Genomic DNA, 18,233 nt, shown 5'->3' with positions numbered 1-18,233 from the left:
TCCAGGAAACAATCAGTCATTGACTCTATCACAAGATGTCATATTTGTACTCTATTATAAAGGAAATAAATATGTAAAGCAGTTTGCACTTTGCATTAACTGAATACATGATGTATAAGAAAATAGCTGTCAGATACTAGGTGGGAATGGAACAAGAGATCCACGAGGCATAGGTCACCTACTGGTTTTCCTGAATTTGTCTGTCAATGCCAGGGGTGTGTGTGAACAGAGCTTAGGGATCTGGGACAATGCTCTTCCTTTGAAAAGACCTGAGTCTTTGTTTCTCTAATTAGAAAAAGATTCATTCCATACCTGATCTTTAAACAAACATTCAAGCCTTCACCATCATATTGAGCCACTATGTTGAATTAGTTGAATGCTATAAGAGGTTTTATTGTTACTACAAGTTTGCTGGTAGGCAAGGTGGAGAACTGAATTATACTGGAAGTTAAATATGTAACATTTGTTTTTGTAATACTGGTAAAAGAAAGAAAAAATGAGCAAAGTAAACAGAATACCACTATGGCAATGTGCAGATTGGGTGGCCATCAGGGTCTGTGGAAAATCATCCTTTATTCATAACTGGCTGTAGCAAAGGCACACTATTTGTTCTTTGCACTGTGTAATACATTTTATTTCATTCATGGCCACTGCATCTACCTAAACTTCCAGCTCCTGAAAAAGGCTTTAACTTAATGATTTTCACCCTAGGGTTCATCAATTACTTCTACGTGGTGTTGGCACCCAGGCCTGATGCTACCGGGCCAGGAGAGCCACAGGATCGGCAGCGGCGGGACCGCAGAGCACTGAACCACGTTCAGCCTCCCTGCGGGTAGCGGCTTTCTAATCCAAAGCTGTTTGTCAAGAAGCAAGCGTTTGTGAGCCTGCCGGGAGGCACCGCGGAGCAACCCCGGCGCGGGGCGAGCAGCCGGCTGCGCGGGGCTCCTCCCGCCTTGAGCGCGGGGCCTTCCCCGCCGCGCCGCCGGGGGCGCCCGCGCCACAAGATGGCGGCGGCCGGCGCGGTGCTGCTGGCGCTGGGCGCGCTGGCGGCGCTGCTGCTGTGGCGGTGGCGGTGGCGGTGTCGGGCGGCGGGCGGGCCGGGGCTCGTGTGCGTGGCGGTGCTGGGCGACGTGGGCCGCAGCCCACGCATGCAGTACCACGCGCTCTCGCTGGCCCGCCGCGGCCGCCGCGTCGCGCTGCTCGGCTTCCTCCGTGAGTGCGCCTGGCCTCCTTGCCCTGCCCTGGCCTGTCCCTGCGCGGCCGTTAACGGTCGGCGTCCCTCTCACGGCGGCCGTTTATCCTCCCCTCTGCAGAGACGAAGCCCCACGGCGACCTTCTGGAGCACCCGAACATACGGATCGAGGCCCTCTCGGAGCTGAGGGCGCTGCGGGGTGGGTGGAACCTTTCTGGGAAAGATAGTTGGTTTTACATGAAAAACTTTTTTTTTTCTTTTTTTTTTTTTCCTTCTTTTGTTCATGGAGCTGGGTAATATTCTTACCGGCTTTCTTGGTCATTTTGCAGTCGGCCCGAAGATTTTCCAGTACGTTGTAAAAGTCATCGCCCAAGCGGTGCAGTTGCTGTATGTGATGTTGAGGATGGATCGGCCGTCCTACATCCTTCTTCAGGTATGTTTTGTGTGTAATTTTGATTGAAAATGAGTATTGCATTACTTTTTTTTTTTTTTTTTAGCAGTCTGGGATGTTTTTCTAATTATTTTAGACCAGAAACTGGTAAAATCCATGATGTTAGCCTGCTAATAAAAATACGTATTTGGTTTGACTTCTCTGCTGGTGACTCATTTTAGATTGTCCATTAATTTTTCAGCTTTTGTATTTAATTGGTATGGTTTTCTTCACATTAGTGAAGAAAAAATCATAATGGAAAAGCTTCTGTGTTTATTGGGAGGGGGACATAATCCAGATTTGACAGCAAAATTTGAAATGCCTACCAGTATTCATAGCAAAAAAGTGGAGATTATGCAGTTGAAGAACATGGAATTATTTGCTCATTATGATTCTTGAAAAAAATGTAATTTCAGTCTTCCCTCCTCCTGCCCCCCAATATCCCAGTAGTTGCTTAGTGTTTATCTCCTGACCGCAGTCTCACATTACTTGTATTTATTTTATGTATTAAACAGAATCCTCCGGGTCTGCCTAGTATAGCTGTTGCCTGGGTGGTGTGTCTTGTATGGAGAAGCAAACTCATAATTGATTGGCATAACTATGGATATACTATAATGAGTCTGACTCATGGAAGAAATCACCTGCTAGTACAAATTGCAAAATGGTTTGTATAGTAGTTTCTTCTTTCCTTTACAAATTACCTTTACAGTATTCTGAAGGATGGAGAGCAGAGAGTATCATTAGCAAAGGGCTAACTCTGTGAATATCTGGATTTTGCAGTCTTGAACTTTTCAGAAAGCGAATTCTATAAAATGTCTCTGCTAATGTTATAGGAAGGTAGATGGGAAAACATGCTAAAAATCAGTCTGGGCCGTTTTATTCTATAAAATGATTTATGTAATCTGAAGGAATTACACCAGCCTCTACATAAGGGAAGCAGCTTCCAAAAGAAAACCTGTCTTTTACTTTCTGTCCTGTACTGTTAAGATTCCCTTTCAGCTTTAAGATTAAAGAATAATCTTCCACATACATGTGTGTTATCACACAGTGCAAACTATAAAGGATGGGCATCATTTTAAGAAGTCCAAGCTCTAAAAAAGCCTAAAAAAAGTTTATTTTAAACTCAAATGTGAAATGTTCCAGGACAATGTAGGTACATGCATGTGGTGTGTGATCTATCTGTTAATAAGAAGTTAAAGTCTTAGAAACGTGTGTGTGTTTGGGAAAGCTAGAGAATGTCATAGGAATTACCAGATTCATTCATATGGATAAAAATATGTGATTTGCATATGTTGCTTTATTTTATTCTGACTCGGTAAGTTATGCAGACTTTTTGTGTGTATATATGCAAACTTTGATCTCTCTACTATAACAGCTTCAAGTCCAGTGTTTTTGTTCTCAGTTGCTGCTTACACTCAGACCCATCTTTAATGGTAGGTGGGTAGTTGTGTTTCTTGCTGAATCCACCTTGCCTGAGGTGTGTAGAATGTTTTGATTATTTTGTTCTCAGGCCTAAGAGAGTCATCCTGTAACAGTTTTCGTACGCTGATATTATTCCTATATAAGGAGTCAGTGAATAAGTTGAATTTAAATTTCAGTTACTGGGATTTTTGTTTGCATTTACTTTTTTGTACTTCATTGTTATTGGTGAGAAGCTGCTTTTTGGCTGCAGAAATTACCTGGCTGTGGTTCCTAACAGATAATTTTTTTGACAGGTATGAAAAGCTTTTTGGGCGCTTGTCTGACTATAACCTATGTGTCACTAATGCAATGAAGGAAGATCTATGGGAGAAGTGCAACATAAAGTAAGTCAAATATTCTAAGATTATTCTGTACATACTTGCAGTAGGATCAGAATGTGTAGCACTGATTCTTATGGATGTAGAGAAATTTTACAAAAAGAGCTTTTCCTTTTCCATCCATCACCACTGAAACATGTTAGTTCTGTTTTTTAGTGAACCAGTGAAGTGTGAGCGTTTGAGAATCTTCCTTAGCTTTCATAATTAACACACCATTGGCTAGAAGGTGAGAATTTAGATTTTATGAAAATTCGCTATGAAGCTGCCTATAGAGTCAGACTGAGCATTACTAATCAATGCATTAACTTACAGTTAGTCTGTTCTGCAAATTATTCTTTTGTGATCTTCTGTGATTCTAAAGTCAAAGCCATGCAGGCACAGTTATAAAGTAAATTAAAAAGTTAAGATAATGACATTTGCAGTTTCATGGTTGTGTTACATCCTTTGCATATGCACGTAGGAAGGGATTTTTTGTTACTGAGTTCACTCTCATATGTGAAGTTTTTATTGTAGAACACTTTAGGAATATAAGAAGTCTTAAAAGTCAAATCATTATTTTGTTTAATTAATTGCTTCTTACAGTCTTGTAGCCTGTTATTCTTTCTTTACAGTTTGCGTCTTGTTACATCTATTTTTTTTATTTAACTTGTGGAATTATTTCGTTACAGGGCAATAACTCTTTATGACAAGCCAGCTTCTTATTTTAAGGAAACACCTTTAGAACTTCAACATCAGTTGTATATGAAGCTCGCCAAAGTCTATGAACCTTTTAAAGCACAGTATGTGTAAGTAAAACATTCAATTATGGTCCTTAACTGAATGACACAAAGCTATTGCACTTAGTTACTAGAAATATTTTTGCACAGGATCATGAGTTACAGAAGGGCCTTCATTATCATTGAGAGAGGCCAGAATAAATAGAATTGTTATATGGCAACAACACAATTCTTATTGTGTAAAATAATACATATATATATGTGTGTGTGTGTACACACACATATATATAAAATGGCATAGGTACTGAGGGATTCTGCTAGAATATCTGAGGGGTGAAGGCAGCAGCTGTGTTTCCTGCTGTCCTAGAAGGAATGATGCCTATAGCAGTAGTGTTACTGGGCTCTTGGCAGCAATGCTAAGAATGAAAGATGATCTCTTTTATGATCAGATATCTGTATGCACATCAGAATTGCAATAAATACCTTTTTGGAGAATTTGAGCAACTAATCTGAAACAAGACATTTGGAAATTCTTGCCAGCTAAGCACAGTATTTCCTTCTGTGTTTTTTGGCTGTTTGTGTAGTCCATATTTAGAAAATTCTGTTTACGTAGTACAGAGTCTGTCAGTTCGAGTGCTGAGAGGTCTGCCTTTACAGAAATGGATCATAAAAGTGGATGTGTGACAAAAGCCAGAGGACGGCCAGCTCTTCTAATCAGCAGCACAAGCTGGACAGGTTTGGAAATAAATAATTTGCTTTTAACATTTAACTACCATTAAAAAAAAAAAACACAGCAAAAAACAGAGCTGTTTACCATGTCCCCCCATGTGATGCTTGTCATGCTAAACAGGCATTATCAACAGCAAAGTTCCATTTTTTTTTTTCTTTGATTTGGCTGGAAGAATTTGAAGAAAAGTTGTATAGAATATGGCTAACAATAAGTGAGGAAAAATAGATTTTTTTTTTATTGTAGAGCTACAAATGAGATGCTGAGATTTTCTACTTAAAAAAAAAACTTTCACTGTAAACTTACAATCTTGTATGGTGCTGCGAAATGACCCTAAGAAATTTTTACTCTTTTATTTACTATTATGCATATTGCATTCTCTTTTTTTTCTCCTCTGTGTGAAAAAGGGAGGGACAGAGTGGGGAAAAAATCTATTGCTAGTAACTGAGGGCAGAATTATTGTTAAAATTAACAAAAGAATTTCTGCAATGAAAATCTGATTTCTGAAGTTAGAGCAGAGTTAGGTACAGTCTGCTTTTTGGGGATGTGAAGTATTTGTGGTTTGTTTGTAGACTTGCCAATAAGGCAGCAAAAGGGTTGCATTTATTAAAATAATATGAAGGTTATTAAAAATAATAGTAATATGACTGTCACTAATAACACCCTCTCTTTCAGAGGATGAGGATTTTTCTGTCCTTTTAAAAGCATTAGAAGGTAGGTTTTAAGGAGTTCATTTCAGCTATTCAAACAGGTATGGCTATATTCTGAACAATTTTGAAGGACTTCTGTGGAAAAAAAATTCCTCTAATTGTATCTAAATTCAAGTGAAAATACGAATGTATTTGAAAAAGTGCCAGTGGCTTAAGTGTATGAATTAAAACGGAGAAGTGCAACATCTGGATTTAATCAAGTTAATTAAGTTTTTCAGGCGTTATATTTTGAACTAGCTTCCAAAATGCAATTTTACTTTGCAAGCTATTATATGTATTCTCCACAAGCATCTGAAATTAAGATGGAAATACATGTTGATTTATTTGGTAATCTTCACAGCTACAGTTTCTAAATATGTTGAAATAGCTGATCTCAGATAGTCAAATGATTTATGAATAGTGCATATTTCAAACATACATTTATTTCTATAACTGTTTGCTAAATTTACAACTCTTACTAGCTATATGTTTTCAGACAGATTGCTGGGAGTAGGAAGTAATGATTTGTAAACTGAGACCGTTTGTCATCAACAGGTGTCCATATACTTATCAACTCAAAACTTTTTTCTTCTGCAGATTATGAAAAGTTTATCAATGAGGGAATCAAGCTGCCGTCTTTAGTATGTGTAATAACAGGTAATAGTTTCTTGGCTTTAGAATTCTCTTTCAGTGCTGCTACAAAAGACTTCACTTCTATCATCACACTGTGCTAACTTGTCTACTGATGGTGAAGAAACAGATGGGACTGTTATCTTCATGTCTGATTATAAATAAGACTAATTTATTTGAACTGTTGAAGCAAAGTAACATGCGGTATTTGTAAACAGGAAAATATCTCAGCGCACTCCTTTATTACTGCTGTGCATTACTTTCAATTTTGAACATTGAGATGCTGCAGCAAAAGAAATGTAGAATTCTGATGTTTAACTGAAAAAAACACAATGAACTTTATTTTACAATTAATGAGCAAGTTAACCAAGCAGTATCTATTCTGTCTACATAACTTTTTTTAAACAAAACTTGTTTGATGAGAATACCTTCTTTTCTAGAAGTAACAGACTTAACAGGCTTTTTTTTAAAGGGCTCATGAAATTGATCATTAATTGTTTTGCAGCAATTAGGATGGTTATTTAGGACAAGGCTGGGAGATATCGATGGCAAACTCTTCTAATTAGTATTTAAGAGATTAAGTCTGCATTCATGTTGCTTTCTCTTGGAGGATTATAGAAAGTATCTTTATTTTCAGTCAGACTGATAAAATCACTAAGATTTTTTTTCCTGTTTTAACAAGGCAAAGGACCTCTAAAAGAGTACTACAACCAACTGATCGATAAACTGCATTTCAAGCATATCCAGATCTGTACACCATGGCTTGAAGCAGAGGATTACCCTCTTTTGCTTGGTAAATAGTGGATTACTAAATAGACATGAGGAAAACAACTTAGCAAAGTTGCAGATAGCTGATCCAAATCTTGCACAGGTGAATACAGTGAGTTGAATTTCTCACTAATGACACTAGAGAGATAACAGTGGTTGTGTTTTTTCTTATGCCAGCAAAATTGTTAAGCTTCTGTAACTATACAGTCTTTCCTAGCTATTTTGAGAAGCAGACATAATATCTGTGTTGCTTTTTTAATCTGGTCTTTGCAGTTCTCCGTATGCTGAAACACAATGTGCTCGTTTATGTTGCACTTTACCCCCAGGGTCAGTTAATAGAGCAAATGATAAAGTTTTTGGCTGAGCAACCAAAAGTGGTTGAACTCCTGAATTATCATTTCTTTGGAAGAACATTCCCTTAGCACATTCCTGTAATAGCATAAAGTGCGAGTAAGCCTAATACCATAGTGAAATACAAATTCAACCTCATCTATTTTTTGAAGGCTTAAAGATGGCTCATTTATGTGGCCTTAATACTTAGGTAATTTAGTAGTTTCTGGATAATAAATATGATACTGTAATTTCTGTTTTGAAATCACTTAAGTTGGAAGAAGTTGCTAGAGAGCCATGAGCACATCTGATCGCCTTCTGGTAGAGTATTCCTGTACACCTAACCATTTTTAGGAGATTAAGGGACAGAAAAGCTTCTTAAGATATGTGAAGTTTTAAAATTCCCTTTAATATTAGCTTCTCAAGTATGTTTCTAAAGCCTGACCAGTTTTAGTAGCAAAATCTATTGTGTAACATTTTTTGAATACTTGAAACTCAGTCAGTCTGGATGGCATTGAAAAGTGGCTCATGTTTAGCTCATGTCACCCAGAGGAATAAAAAGGTTTATATTGATTAGTAGGGTTGCTTTCAAAGAATTTAGGCTGTTTGATTTTTTGTTTCTCAGGCTCAGCAGATTTAGGTGTGTGTCTCCATAAATCATCCAGTGGGTTGGATTTACCCATGAAGGTGGTAGATATGTTTGGCTGTTGTTTACCTGTATGTGCAATACACTTTGAATGGTAAGAACTTGTGTATTCTGATATAGTTTAAGTTGATGCTAAAAAAAAGTTGATGCTGTGACTAGTCAATACTTTTTATGCGATTTTTGTGCTCCAGTTTACTAAAGCAACCAAGATTATAATTAACTCTTGTTCTTAATATCATTTACTGCATTTGAAATACACTGCACAACATAATTAGTTGAGATATCATTAGAGTTCGTATAAAAAGAGGTTAAGGAAAAATTTCTTAACAGTGAGGGTGACAGAGCACTGAACAGGCTGCCCAGAGAGGTTGTGCAGTCTCCTTCTCTGGAGATCTTCCAAACCTGCTTGGACGCAGTCCTGTGCCACGTGCTCTAGGTGACCCTGCGTGTGCAGGGGGTTGGAGTAGATGACCTCTAGAGGTCCCTTCCAACCTTAAGCATTCTATGATTCTATGATTTTTTAGAACATAAGATTGCATTACCTAAAACTAATTACCAGAGGGGGAAAAAAATCTTAATATTACTTGTACAGCCTTGCACAGCTCAGTTGAGCCTCTTCTGCCAGGAAAGTTCAACTGTGTAATTTTGTCACCAGGTATATTTTTGTAACCATGTAACCACCTTATATTTTTGCACCTACTGGGATTTTCCCAGTTATTCCTTTCCACCCTTTTTTATGAAAAGTTTATGAAAATCCCATGAACAAGGTCATGGACAGATTTGCCTCGTGGGTTAATTTTAACTCAAGGATTGTTGCCCTAAGTTGTAATGCACATCTGAATAAATAGCACCAAGACAGAAAGGGCAGTTTGGCACATAATGGTAGACCTGGGTAAGCCAATACATAGAAGGGGAAGCAATCTTTAAAATTACCTGCCTCTGATCAGGGACGAAACTCCTACCTACACGTCAAGTATCTTAATGTTACAGGCATCATAGCACAGTCTCTGCAGATGGTGCTGTGTAACTTTTTAAATACATATGTCCCACTTGCTGCCTTTTCTCTCATGCTTTTTTTCCCTATGATTTTTGTCCACAGTTTACATGAACTTGTGAAACACAATGAAAATGGTCTGATATTTAGGGATTCAAATGAACTTGCAGAACAGCTGAAGGTAAAAGCTTGACTGATTCTTTTTCTACCTTGTGGCTATAATTAGAAAGGTATTACCATGTATTTTGCATTCTTGGAGGATATTCTTTGGTCTAGTGAATCTAATTGGTCATGTTTGTATTTGTATATGAATCCGAAGCTGTTATTGAATCAATAACATTTAAAATATTGTCATCTTATGTTGTTTAGAGGGTCAGATCAAAGAGCTTCATTTTTATGTAACAATGTAGTTTAGGCTAAAAATTGGAAATGCTAGAATGAGCCTAAAATATAATAATGATGACATTTTTCATCTGTGTTTTTTCTTTTTGTTTTAAAACAATTTACAGATGCTTTTCTTGGATTTTCCTACACTGCAAGGCAAGCTTGAAAATTTCAGAAGAAATCTTCAGGCATCCAAGCAGCTGCGCTGGGATGAGAGCTGGGACCAGACTGTCCTTCCCTTGTTTCAGCAGAATGAATGATTTTTGTGGGGGAAGGAGAGTGTGGGGGAAAACAGCTAAAACATTCCTGGATTTGCATAGATGTGATAAATGGTGAATAAACATTCTGTGTTTTGATTTGTTGCAGCTTTTTTTAATCATTTCACCTGGGACAAGTGTTTAAACACACCATTCTTCACAATTTGAGTCTCCAGTATGAGTTAAGAGTAGCACTGAAGTGGCAGTTGAGGTTGTCGTGCACTGATGTGTAAGGATTGAGGAAAGACGTCGTTCCTGCATTGCCATCTGAACAAACTTTCCTTATCACTTGGAATTAATCTTTAGAAAATGGGGAGGAGTTGAGCTACTCTAGGAAGTCACATGCAAAATCTGTTACTTGTGTTGCTTAACGGTACCTTCTCGTGTAGGTCCTGAGAGTATACATGAAGCAAAACAATTCTACCTGCTGTGTATACAGTATACGTTACTTTCTGCTTTGCAGTAAAAGATTTCGGTGATTTGAGGTTTCTTTTCCCTGTAAGTAGGACATGCTTTTTATTTGAGTGTTATTTGAACTGAGGATAGTGTATTTTTTTTTTTCCCTTTAACGGTTCATATTCTTGGCTAGTATTGAATATCCTCTTGTATTTTTATATATATGTATATATTTTTATGAAGGGAGAAGCATTTAGCTTAAAGTTCTTTTTTTTTTTTTTCTTGCAGTGTGTGCAGGAGTGTGGAAACAGGGTCACTGATACGTAGCAGCTTTATTGAATGCTGAGAGGAAAGCACTTCTGAGGAGTCAGGGCCTTGTACACTGAAGTAAATGTACGCATTTACCTTGAGAAAGACCATAAAATGTACTCCTATTTGAACAGATGAATAGAAGAGGAAAAAATAGATTATTACAGTATGTATAATCCCATAAAAAGGCACTTCACCTTCTGAATGCTTATTCAGGTATAGCCTTGTTTTTTATTTAGTTCGTATTCACATGCAGACCCAGTACGTATGGGCTGTTTACTTCATCTTTGTGATTCTTTACAAAATAGATGCCAGTCATTTAAGGAGTAAATGCGTTTGATTTTATCATATAGATGCTGCTTGGACAAGTAAAGATAGAATGATGGTTTAGCTCTATTCATTTTCTAGTTCTGCTGGACTAACAAATATTCCCTGACAGTAAAAAATAGTTGTCCTCCTTTCTGTTACTTAATTAATAGCTGTTTCAGGAAACTGGGCTAGTTGCCCCAAACCTTGTCTGCCTTGGAGCTGCTCTTTTGTTTATGTTTATTTTGCCGTTCTCAGCTATATTTGTTGGAGAATGAGTGTTTCTGCTGGCTTTGTACAAATTGTCCTTTTGCAGTGTGCTTGAAGGGTTTTTTTTTGTTTTTAACTGGAATTAAATATTAGTGTGTCTTACAGGAGGTGATGTATGTACTCCAATTCTTAATTGGAAATGCCTCAATTATTGATCTTGCTATTCCCTCAAGAGCTAGGGCAGTACAAAACACTTCAATACAAAAAATCACTTTGTGACTTCCCATAGTAAGTAGAAGCTTGTAAGTAAGAGGCTTGTACCTGAATAATGAATTTATGGTTTAAGCGAAATAATAGGAAAAAAAACCTTGAAAAGATGTTTTGAATCATTTTTCCACACTATGGTGAGTGGATGTATTAATTTTTTCTCACGGCTTAAATGTGGGTGTAAAAAAAAAAAAAGTCCTGAATTCTTGGCATATTAGATATATTACAAAAATGAGAGTATTTTAATTCCTTCTACCAGCATAGGAAAGTATTTCATAAATACTAAGATGGATATGAAAAATACTTAGCAGTAGCTGGACAGTTTGAACAGTTGTCTTGGTTCACATAGCTCCAGCTTAGGGAAAGTTGTACAATTGAGAAGAGCTCACTATAAATCTTGTCTTGTTTATAAACTGGAGACAAATGGTAGATGGCTTATCAGGCCCTTCCTCCGGAATTCCTGGTTCAGGAGTGGTGGATCATCACAGTGAATTCTTCACCAGGAGTTTAAGACCAGTTTACTTGGTTATCATTTCGCATCTGCTATTGTCAAACCAGACAGCCATTTGCTAGTCTTCTCTTTCAGCACCGTGTTTACCTTTTTGTTAAAAGGGATTGTTGACAGGGATTTGGTTCCACTACTGGGAATGTGAAAATATGAGGTTTTTTTTTTTTTTTTAGACTTTTTTAAAAAATCTTTTTTTCCTTGCAGTACAGTGCACTTAGACAAGGAAGAATGTTGCTGTGGAGTACAGTGGTTCTTGCATTTTCTGGTTAGTCTGAGAGGAGACCTTCTTCATAGCTAGTTGTATGAGCTCTTAATGTGAGACACATAAATCAAGTTCTGATTTTTGTCACCACTGGACAGTAAAGATGCATCTAATTTACAGCAGAATCAATTTCATTCTTTTACAGCATCATATAAACTTAAGATGCTATCTGTGTTTATTGCAAGTATTACTTGTTTTGTTCTAAGATAACTTGCATTGCAGGTGTACAAATATATACATTTAAAAGTCTACAACCATCTACAAATATTCTCAATATTAAAAACCATTTATTACTGTGCAACATGGTTCTGTTCCCTTCTCAGTGTGAGATATTCATCCTGTGATGTTGCAGATGTGCTTCTATTATTTACAAATCAAAATACAGTTCAAACTATAGAGTTCAGTTCTGTTGCTTGTGCAGAATCCAAGTGCAGTATGATTAGGCTCCTTGTTTCCTTACAAATCAAAACCCACAGATTCTTCTAAAGGGCAGCTGCTTCTTATACAGGTTTGCAATTACAGGAGGAAGTGCAATGCCCTTGGACAACAGTCTGTGCCTACAGTTGTATTCCTAATGCTACTCATTTGTTTCTGGAATTCAAGATCATGTAGGTATGAAATAGTTCCTGTTGGTCTAAAAATTCTAATTGTATTGAATTTACAAAATCTATATCAATAGTTGTAGAATAGTTATGTTTGATTGCAGATCACAGAGGAAAATACTGTTCCTGTGTGCTGGAATAATCTGCCATCCAATCCCAACTTTGTCTGTGGAAAGAAACACAGGAGGTAAATTTCTGCTCAAAACAGAATGAAGAACAAAAGTTACGTGCCAACTCCGGTAAGAACAGATCTTTCAGGCCGTTGTTCAAGCAACAGGCAAGTGTTTTTGAGTGTATATTTTAAAAAAATTAACAGGCACATATGTGCTAGGCAGTCAAAAGTTTATTAACCAACTGCTGGAGACCAGCTGTATAGCCAGTAGGTTGCAGAAGACAGATTTTTGAAGAGTTAGAGAAGTCCAATAACCCTCATTATTTTATCTCCTCTCTTTTTTTAATTCCCCCAAGAACAATTAGTCAACACAAAGTTTTAGGCTGCACCTGAAATGTTATCCCAGCAATAGTGCAGTACAGATGTTTTTCTCCTTTGACCTTAACTCTATGATCTTTCCTATTACCATGAAGCTTGCAATTCATCACAAGCTGGCACTATAACAAATGTGAGTTATGATAGGCAGGATGTAGCAAAAGCTGAGATCCAATCTCCTGATCCAATCCATGTGGAAAGGTCAGCCTAAGCGCCGTGACCTCTGCTGGATCGAGCTAAGGATAAGAATTTCAGAAAATAGTCACCACTAAAAAAAATGTTCTTCCTCAATTCTGTTCTGATGTAGCAACTAGGAAAGAGGCCAAAACAATTGGGACATTTAACGAGAAGGCACCTACCAAGTTCAGCCTTGAAGTGATGGTCCGTGTTGGGATTTCGGACTGTAAAGGCAATATAGACCTCGGGAGGTTTCCCATCCGCCCTCCAAGCAGAGAGTTTTTGTAGCAGGCCAATAAGGGCTAATGTTATCTCTGGATCATATATCACATCTGCACAAAGAAGAAAATACATGGCATTTGTTGAGAAATGGACAAAAGCAGAATGAAAACTACAAAATGAAAAGATAAATCGTATTCTTCTTTAAGGTAAATAAGGTAAAATTGACCATTTAGATGTACAATATATCAGCCTGACTGTTCAGTAGTCTTCAGTCTGAAGTCTTCAGTCTTGTGTTAAGAACTGACTGATAGAGGTGGTTGTTCATGACACAGAAAGATCAAGATCAAATGCATGTACCAGTGACAGATGTACCAGTTACTCTTGATGAAACATAATAAAAATCTGTGCTGCAGTAGCTAGTAATGGAAAATGATAAATATATGTAATTCACCCTCAGTTTTGAATTACTTTACCTTTATGAATCTAAGTTAGGCTATTTTGTGCATTCTGTGAGCAGTATGGTTGGGATTAGATAACAATGGCTACATTTTATAGAATTCACAATCTAAGATGATGCCTTTAATGACAAAGATTTTTTTTTCATTACTTCACCTGGATTGTTAGGCAATTTTTGCTTTGCAGAGCTCCAAATCAGGGAATAAAAGCCTACCACTGAAAATAAGTAACTTCCAAAAAAGTAATTTTCCTAATATCCTTTGTCCCTTATGAGACTGCCAAGTTTGACATTTCTAATTGATGAAGCTCTTCACAATTTGAAAAAAAAAAGGTCAGTGCTTTTCAGTGATTTGTAAACAACTACTGAATATCTGAAAAAGAATGCTGACATAAATTGCAAGTACATCTGTCATGTACTTTCAGACCTGATAACTGAAGTGAGTTGTGCACATGAGTAGTTTTGCATTTTGTCTCTGTTATTTACTGATTACTGCATGATGTCACACAGGGAAGCATAAATAGAAATGTATGGTACCTGCTGCAATGATGACATCAGGTTGAAGATCCAGCACTTGTTTTTCTGTAACTGAACCCCAGTCAAGTTCTGCAACAGTTAGTTTTGTTTTTTGGTAAGTCATCACTTCTACCTTCTGGCCTTGGGACTCCATTTCGATATGATTAGTAGTTTCAGGCTCCAAAACAAAGCCATTCAAACAAATGTTTTCTGTCAGCTGTTTGAGAACGCTGGGGTGGTAATCACTAAATATATATGCCTTGGGGTTACAGGCTTTGGAGATTGCAATTCCAGTGAAGCCGATCCCACTTCCTAATTCCAAAACTGTCCTGAAGGTTAATGGAGTAAAATAAGTATTTATTAGGAGCCCAATTTGAGTTATGAAACCAGAACATAAAAATAATGAAGATGCAATTCTAAGCATAAGAATTAGTTCCTGAAATATGTATAAAATTAACATTTCCTGGAGCACTTGGAGGCTTGGGTGAGATACAGAATGCAGTTTATACAAAGATAAGATTTATAACCAAGCTGAAGAGCCTGTTCCCATATTATATGAGTATGACACGACATGGCCACCAGATCTTTGTCTGAGCCTGAAGAAATGAAGGAACTTCAGTCTCCTGCATATGGAGCAAGCATTTCCATCCTTGGAGTGAGATGCATTTCACTCAGCTTTGGACATCTGTAGCATGTTTGTCTCCATCCTAACTGGCTCTCCAGTTCTTTTTGTAGGCAATGAAAAGAAATGAACTTCTATAGCACAGTCTATTTACTTGTGAGGTAGATAGTTAAAATAACCCAGCTGAGTATTTGTTCTTCTGTGCTGGTTACAGACAGAGTTTAGATCATGAGATGAGATGTAAACATCTGCACTGTAATCACCTAAAGTTAGGTAAAATGATTCCCATCATGGAGCTAAGTGCGCTAATTAAGGTTATTGGCTTGACAGTGGGGTAGCTGAAATGTAAGAGCCTGCAGAACAGAGGAGGTCAGACTGCATGGGGTAACCTGTCTCAAAGTAACTCTGAAGTCTTATGCTGGATCAAGGCTCAACTGTTGCAGAACAGTCCTGATGAGCAGCAGTTAGCCAAGGGCAAAGGGTGGAGTCACTAGGCCCTAAGGCTCACAGTGTCATGAACAAGTCAACCATCTGCTTTGTGCCATACTATTAACTACCACCAAACCCAGGGTAATGTAGAGGCATTACATTAACATCTGTGATGCCCTCTGAGATCTGGAGAAAGCTACTCATGATTCCTTAATTTCTTAATGATTTAAGAGTGCTTAGGGAAGGGAAATTAGGACTTGCTAAGACTTACCTGTACCTCTGTGAGATTCTTTCTTGTTCACATTTAAAAGATATGCACTATTTTAAATTTCAGTTAGTTGGGGGTGAATAATGTATATTGTCAAATTATAATTGCATAGCTCATTCATGATATGGACGAAAATATATTAGTAGCATTCCCCATCTTTCTACCTGTGATGTGATTGTTACCTGTTAGTGAAAACTGTAGAATTTTCTATCGCCCATTCAGCAAGATGAAGAGCAGCATCCCACGTGACAAGCCCTGTGGTCCCTCGTGAGACAATTGCTACGTCCTCAGAAAGGGTAATAGATTCTCCCGTGGGCTGGAAGACACATGCAGGAAGAGAAAGATACATCAGTGTAGACAACAAATTTTACAGTTAAAAATCAGTACTAATATCTGGAGAAAGGTAGGAAGCTCTGGGTTTTGGGGGGTTACTTTTAAAACCAATTACTGCTTAGTTGTAATGATTCAAATTGATTTGCAATGATGCAATATTGTTTTTACCAGTAAGTAGTTCTTGTAACAATGAGTAGATTCTTCTTTATTTAAAATATCTGCTAGTGTGTCATACAGTTCATCCAAGGGTTCAGCTGTTGTGGATTCATGCTGTGTGAAAGAGAATAGTACAGAATTTCAGGTAGCAATTTATCAATCTTAAAACAGAGATTATACACACATCCAATACTGTTTTAATACACCTTTGCTACAACATTTCACATGGAATGCTAGAATTCATTTTACAAGAAGACCCATCGCAAGACATTTTTTTAAAAAAAAGAGTTTTTAAGCCATATGAAAAGTAAACACTACCTTTTTAATGAGTTCAGTTAAAAAGCATCTTCTATACTTGACAGAGGCAGGATATTGTACACACAGGGGGTGGAGAATAGTCTGAAACAATAAATCAGCAACTGCAATGAAAGGCAATATAGGGCCAGAGAAAGGAAATGGAGACATTAACTGAACCTGGTTCTCTTTACACCACAAAATGCATAATGATTCCATTTGTAGATAAAAGAAATGATATTGAGCCAGAAAATTAGCTTTGGTGATTTCTGTTAGGTTTGGCAGGGTAGAAATCCAAGGAAGCAAATGCATTCCTCCCTTTTCAAAAAGTAAGTAGAAAACTGGGTGGGAAAAAAAAAAGGGTCCAGTTGGTTCTTTCTCTTTCTTATTTGTGACTTGCTGTCTAAATGCTAAGTTTTAACTCAGTAAGGGTGTATGAATTCTGATGGTGGTTTACATCCCTACTTCTTCCTTAATAATTAGAGCACCATGAATTAAGAAGTTGCTGAGATTAATTTACCTGACTTGTTTGTGCTCTTAAAGACATCAGTGCTCAGATAAACACTCTGGCATTTCTGTGGGGGGCTAATGATGAACAGATAAGTTTCCTGTTTTGCCAGGCACAAAGAAAAACTGCTCCACTTTCCCTGTGCATGCAGTGGTCAACAAAAAGCAGTGCAAGGCAACATTTTTTTTTTTCCTTCCATATGCTCAGCACAGTTTTGGCTGCCCCCAAAGTGTATCTTAAATGCAGTGATGTTAAGGAGCACATACATTACCTTGTGCAGTATGTCTGCCAGCAGCGAGGAATCCGATGAAGTCTTCAGCTTTTGTTCAAGCTCCTAAAATAGAGAAAAAAAAAGAGAATTACACTCCCCAAACCTGAGCTGAGCTAATTAGAAAACCAAAGTGGCCCTAATTCTACGGGGGGGGAGGGGGGGTTCCCCATCATGAGGGCTGCCGGGGGGAACCGCTACCCCGATGGGGTGCCCTCGGGCTGTGACCAAATCTGCTGAGTTTCACATCGCTATCTCCCCCAAACAGCTGCAAACCACCCCGTTGTTGTCCCTCGCTATCCCTGGTGTCTATGGCCTTTGCAGCCAGGTGAATGTTCAGGCAGCCGGGGCCTATACGGGGGGGCGGCTGTGCTGCCTCCGTCCCGCTCCAGGCCCCGCTCACCGGCCACGGGAAGGAGCGGAGCGGCCGTGCGGGCAGGAAGCGCTGCTGGAAGGCGAGTGCCAGCTCCTCCTCGGCCGCCATGGCCCCGCGCCGCCTCCTGCGTTGCCGCCTCCCGCGCCGCCGCTGGCGGCGCGGGAGGCGGCAACGCAGGAGGCGGCGCGGGGCCAGGCTGCGGCCTGCATCTCCACAGCCTCAGGCCCTTCGCTTCGGCTTGTCGGGAATAACGTTAAAAACGAGCGAGGCCCTGCGCGCTTGGTGCAGATCGCTGCTCATTTCTGTTTTCCGTTCTGCAGCGGTGATTTCAAGCGCAGCGTAAAAACAGCGGGTGCTTGCTGAGAAAAGGGGTGCTGTGACCTCTGTGCGCCGTTGGGAAGGTCTCCTCCTCCGTCTGCGGAGTGAAAATTCCCACATACCGAATGTGCGGCCGTTACTGCGTCCGAACAACCTCGGGGGCACGCGGGGGGACGTCGGGGATATCGGAGCATGTATGGACGCATCTTCCTCTTACCAGGGCTAAACATCGTAGAGAAAGCGTAAAGTTTGAAATAGCAATCCCACACACGGATACGTTCATTATTTGTGTGTTTTAAGTTAGAAAAGGGGAAGTTAAAAGTGTGCTTTGCACTTGAACATGGAGAGGATTTGGTTTAGTGGTTCATTTCTGTTTAACTGGC

The 18,233-nt window shown here is 38.7% G+C and overlaps 2 protein-coding genes across 2 annotated transcripts; one reads left to right on the top strand and one right to left on the bottom strand.

Annotated features, from left to right (window-relative positions):
• Positions 1–1,004: 1,004 nt before the first annotated feature.
• Positions 1,005–9,667, top strand: ALG1 (ALG1 chitobiosyldiphosphodolichol beta-mannosyltransferase). The gene is made up of 13 exons (XM_088523056.1): positions 1,005–1,212; positions 1,314–1,391; positions 1,522–1,625; positions 2,138–2,286; positions 3,338–3,427; positions 4,090–4,206; positions 4,751–4,872; positions 5,540–5,578; positions 6,151–6,210; positions 6,866–6,976; positions 7,907–8,021; positions 9,027–9,102; positions 9,431–9,667. The coding sequence occupies exons 1-13, from the start codon at positions 1,005–1,007 to the stop codon at positions 9,563–9,565; spliced, it is 1,404 nt and encodes a 467-aa protein (XP_088379182.1). The 3' UTR covers positions 9,566–9,667.
• A 2,451-nt stretch (positions 9,668–12,118) lies between these two features.
• On the bottom strand, positions 12,119–17,651 carry EEF2KMT (eukaryotic elongation factor 2 lysine methyltransferase). Its single transcript, XM_088523059.1, has 8 exons — positions 17,560–17,651; positions 17,160–17,222; positions 16,405–16,485; positions 16,099–16,200; positions 15,780–15,913; positions 14,300–14,607; positions 13,269–13,418; positions 12,119–12,588 (listed from the first exon to the last, which is right to left on the bottom strand). The coding sequence occupies exons 1-8, from the start codon at positions 17,638–17,640 to the stop codon at positions 12,488–12,490; spliced, it is 1,020 nt and encodes a 339-aa protein (XP_088379185.1). The 5' UTR covers positions 17,641–17,651; the 3' UTR covers positions 12,119–12,487.
• Between the last annotated feature and the right edge of the window lie 582 nt (positions 17,652–18,233).

This window comes from Tinamus guttatus, unplaced genomic scaffold (assembly GCF_059628265.1).
Source record: "Tinamus guttatus ecotype Peru unplaced genomic scaffold, ASM5962826v1 Tinamus_guttatus_pri_ptg000172l, whole genome shotgun sequence".
Classification (NCBI taxonomy): domain Eukaryota; kingdom Metazoa; phylum Chordata; class Aves; order Tinamiformes; family Tinamidae; genus Tinamus; species Tinamus guttatus.
Note: the sequence above shows the minus strand (reverse complement) of the source record. Positions and strands in the feature narration are given on the sequence as shown.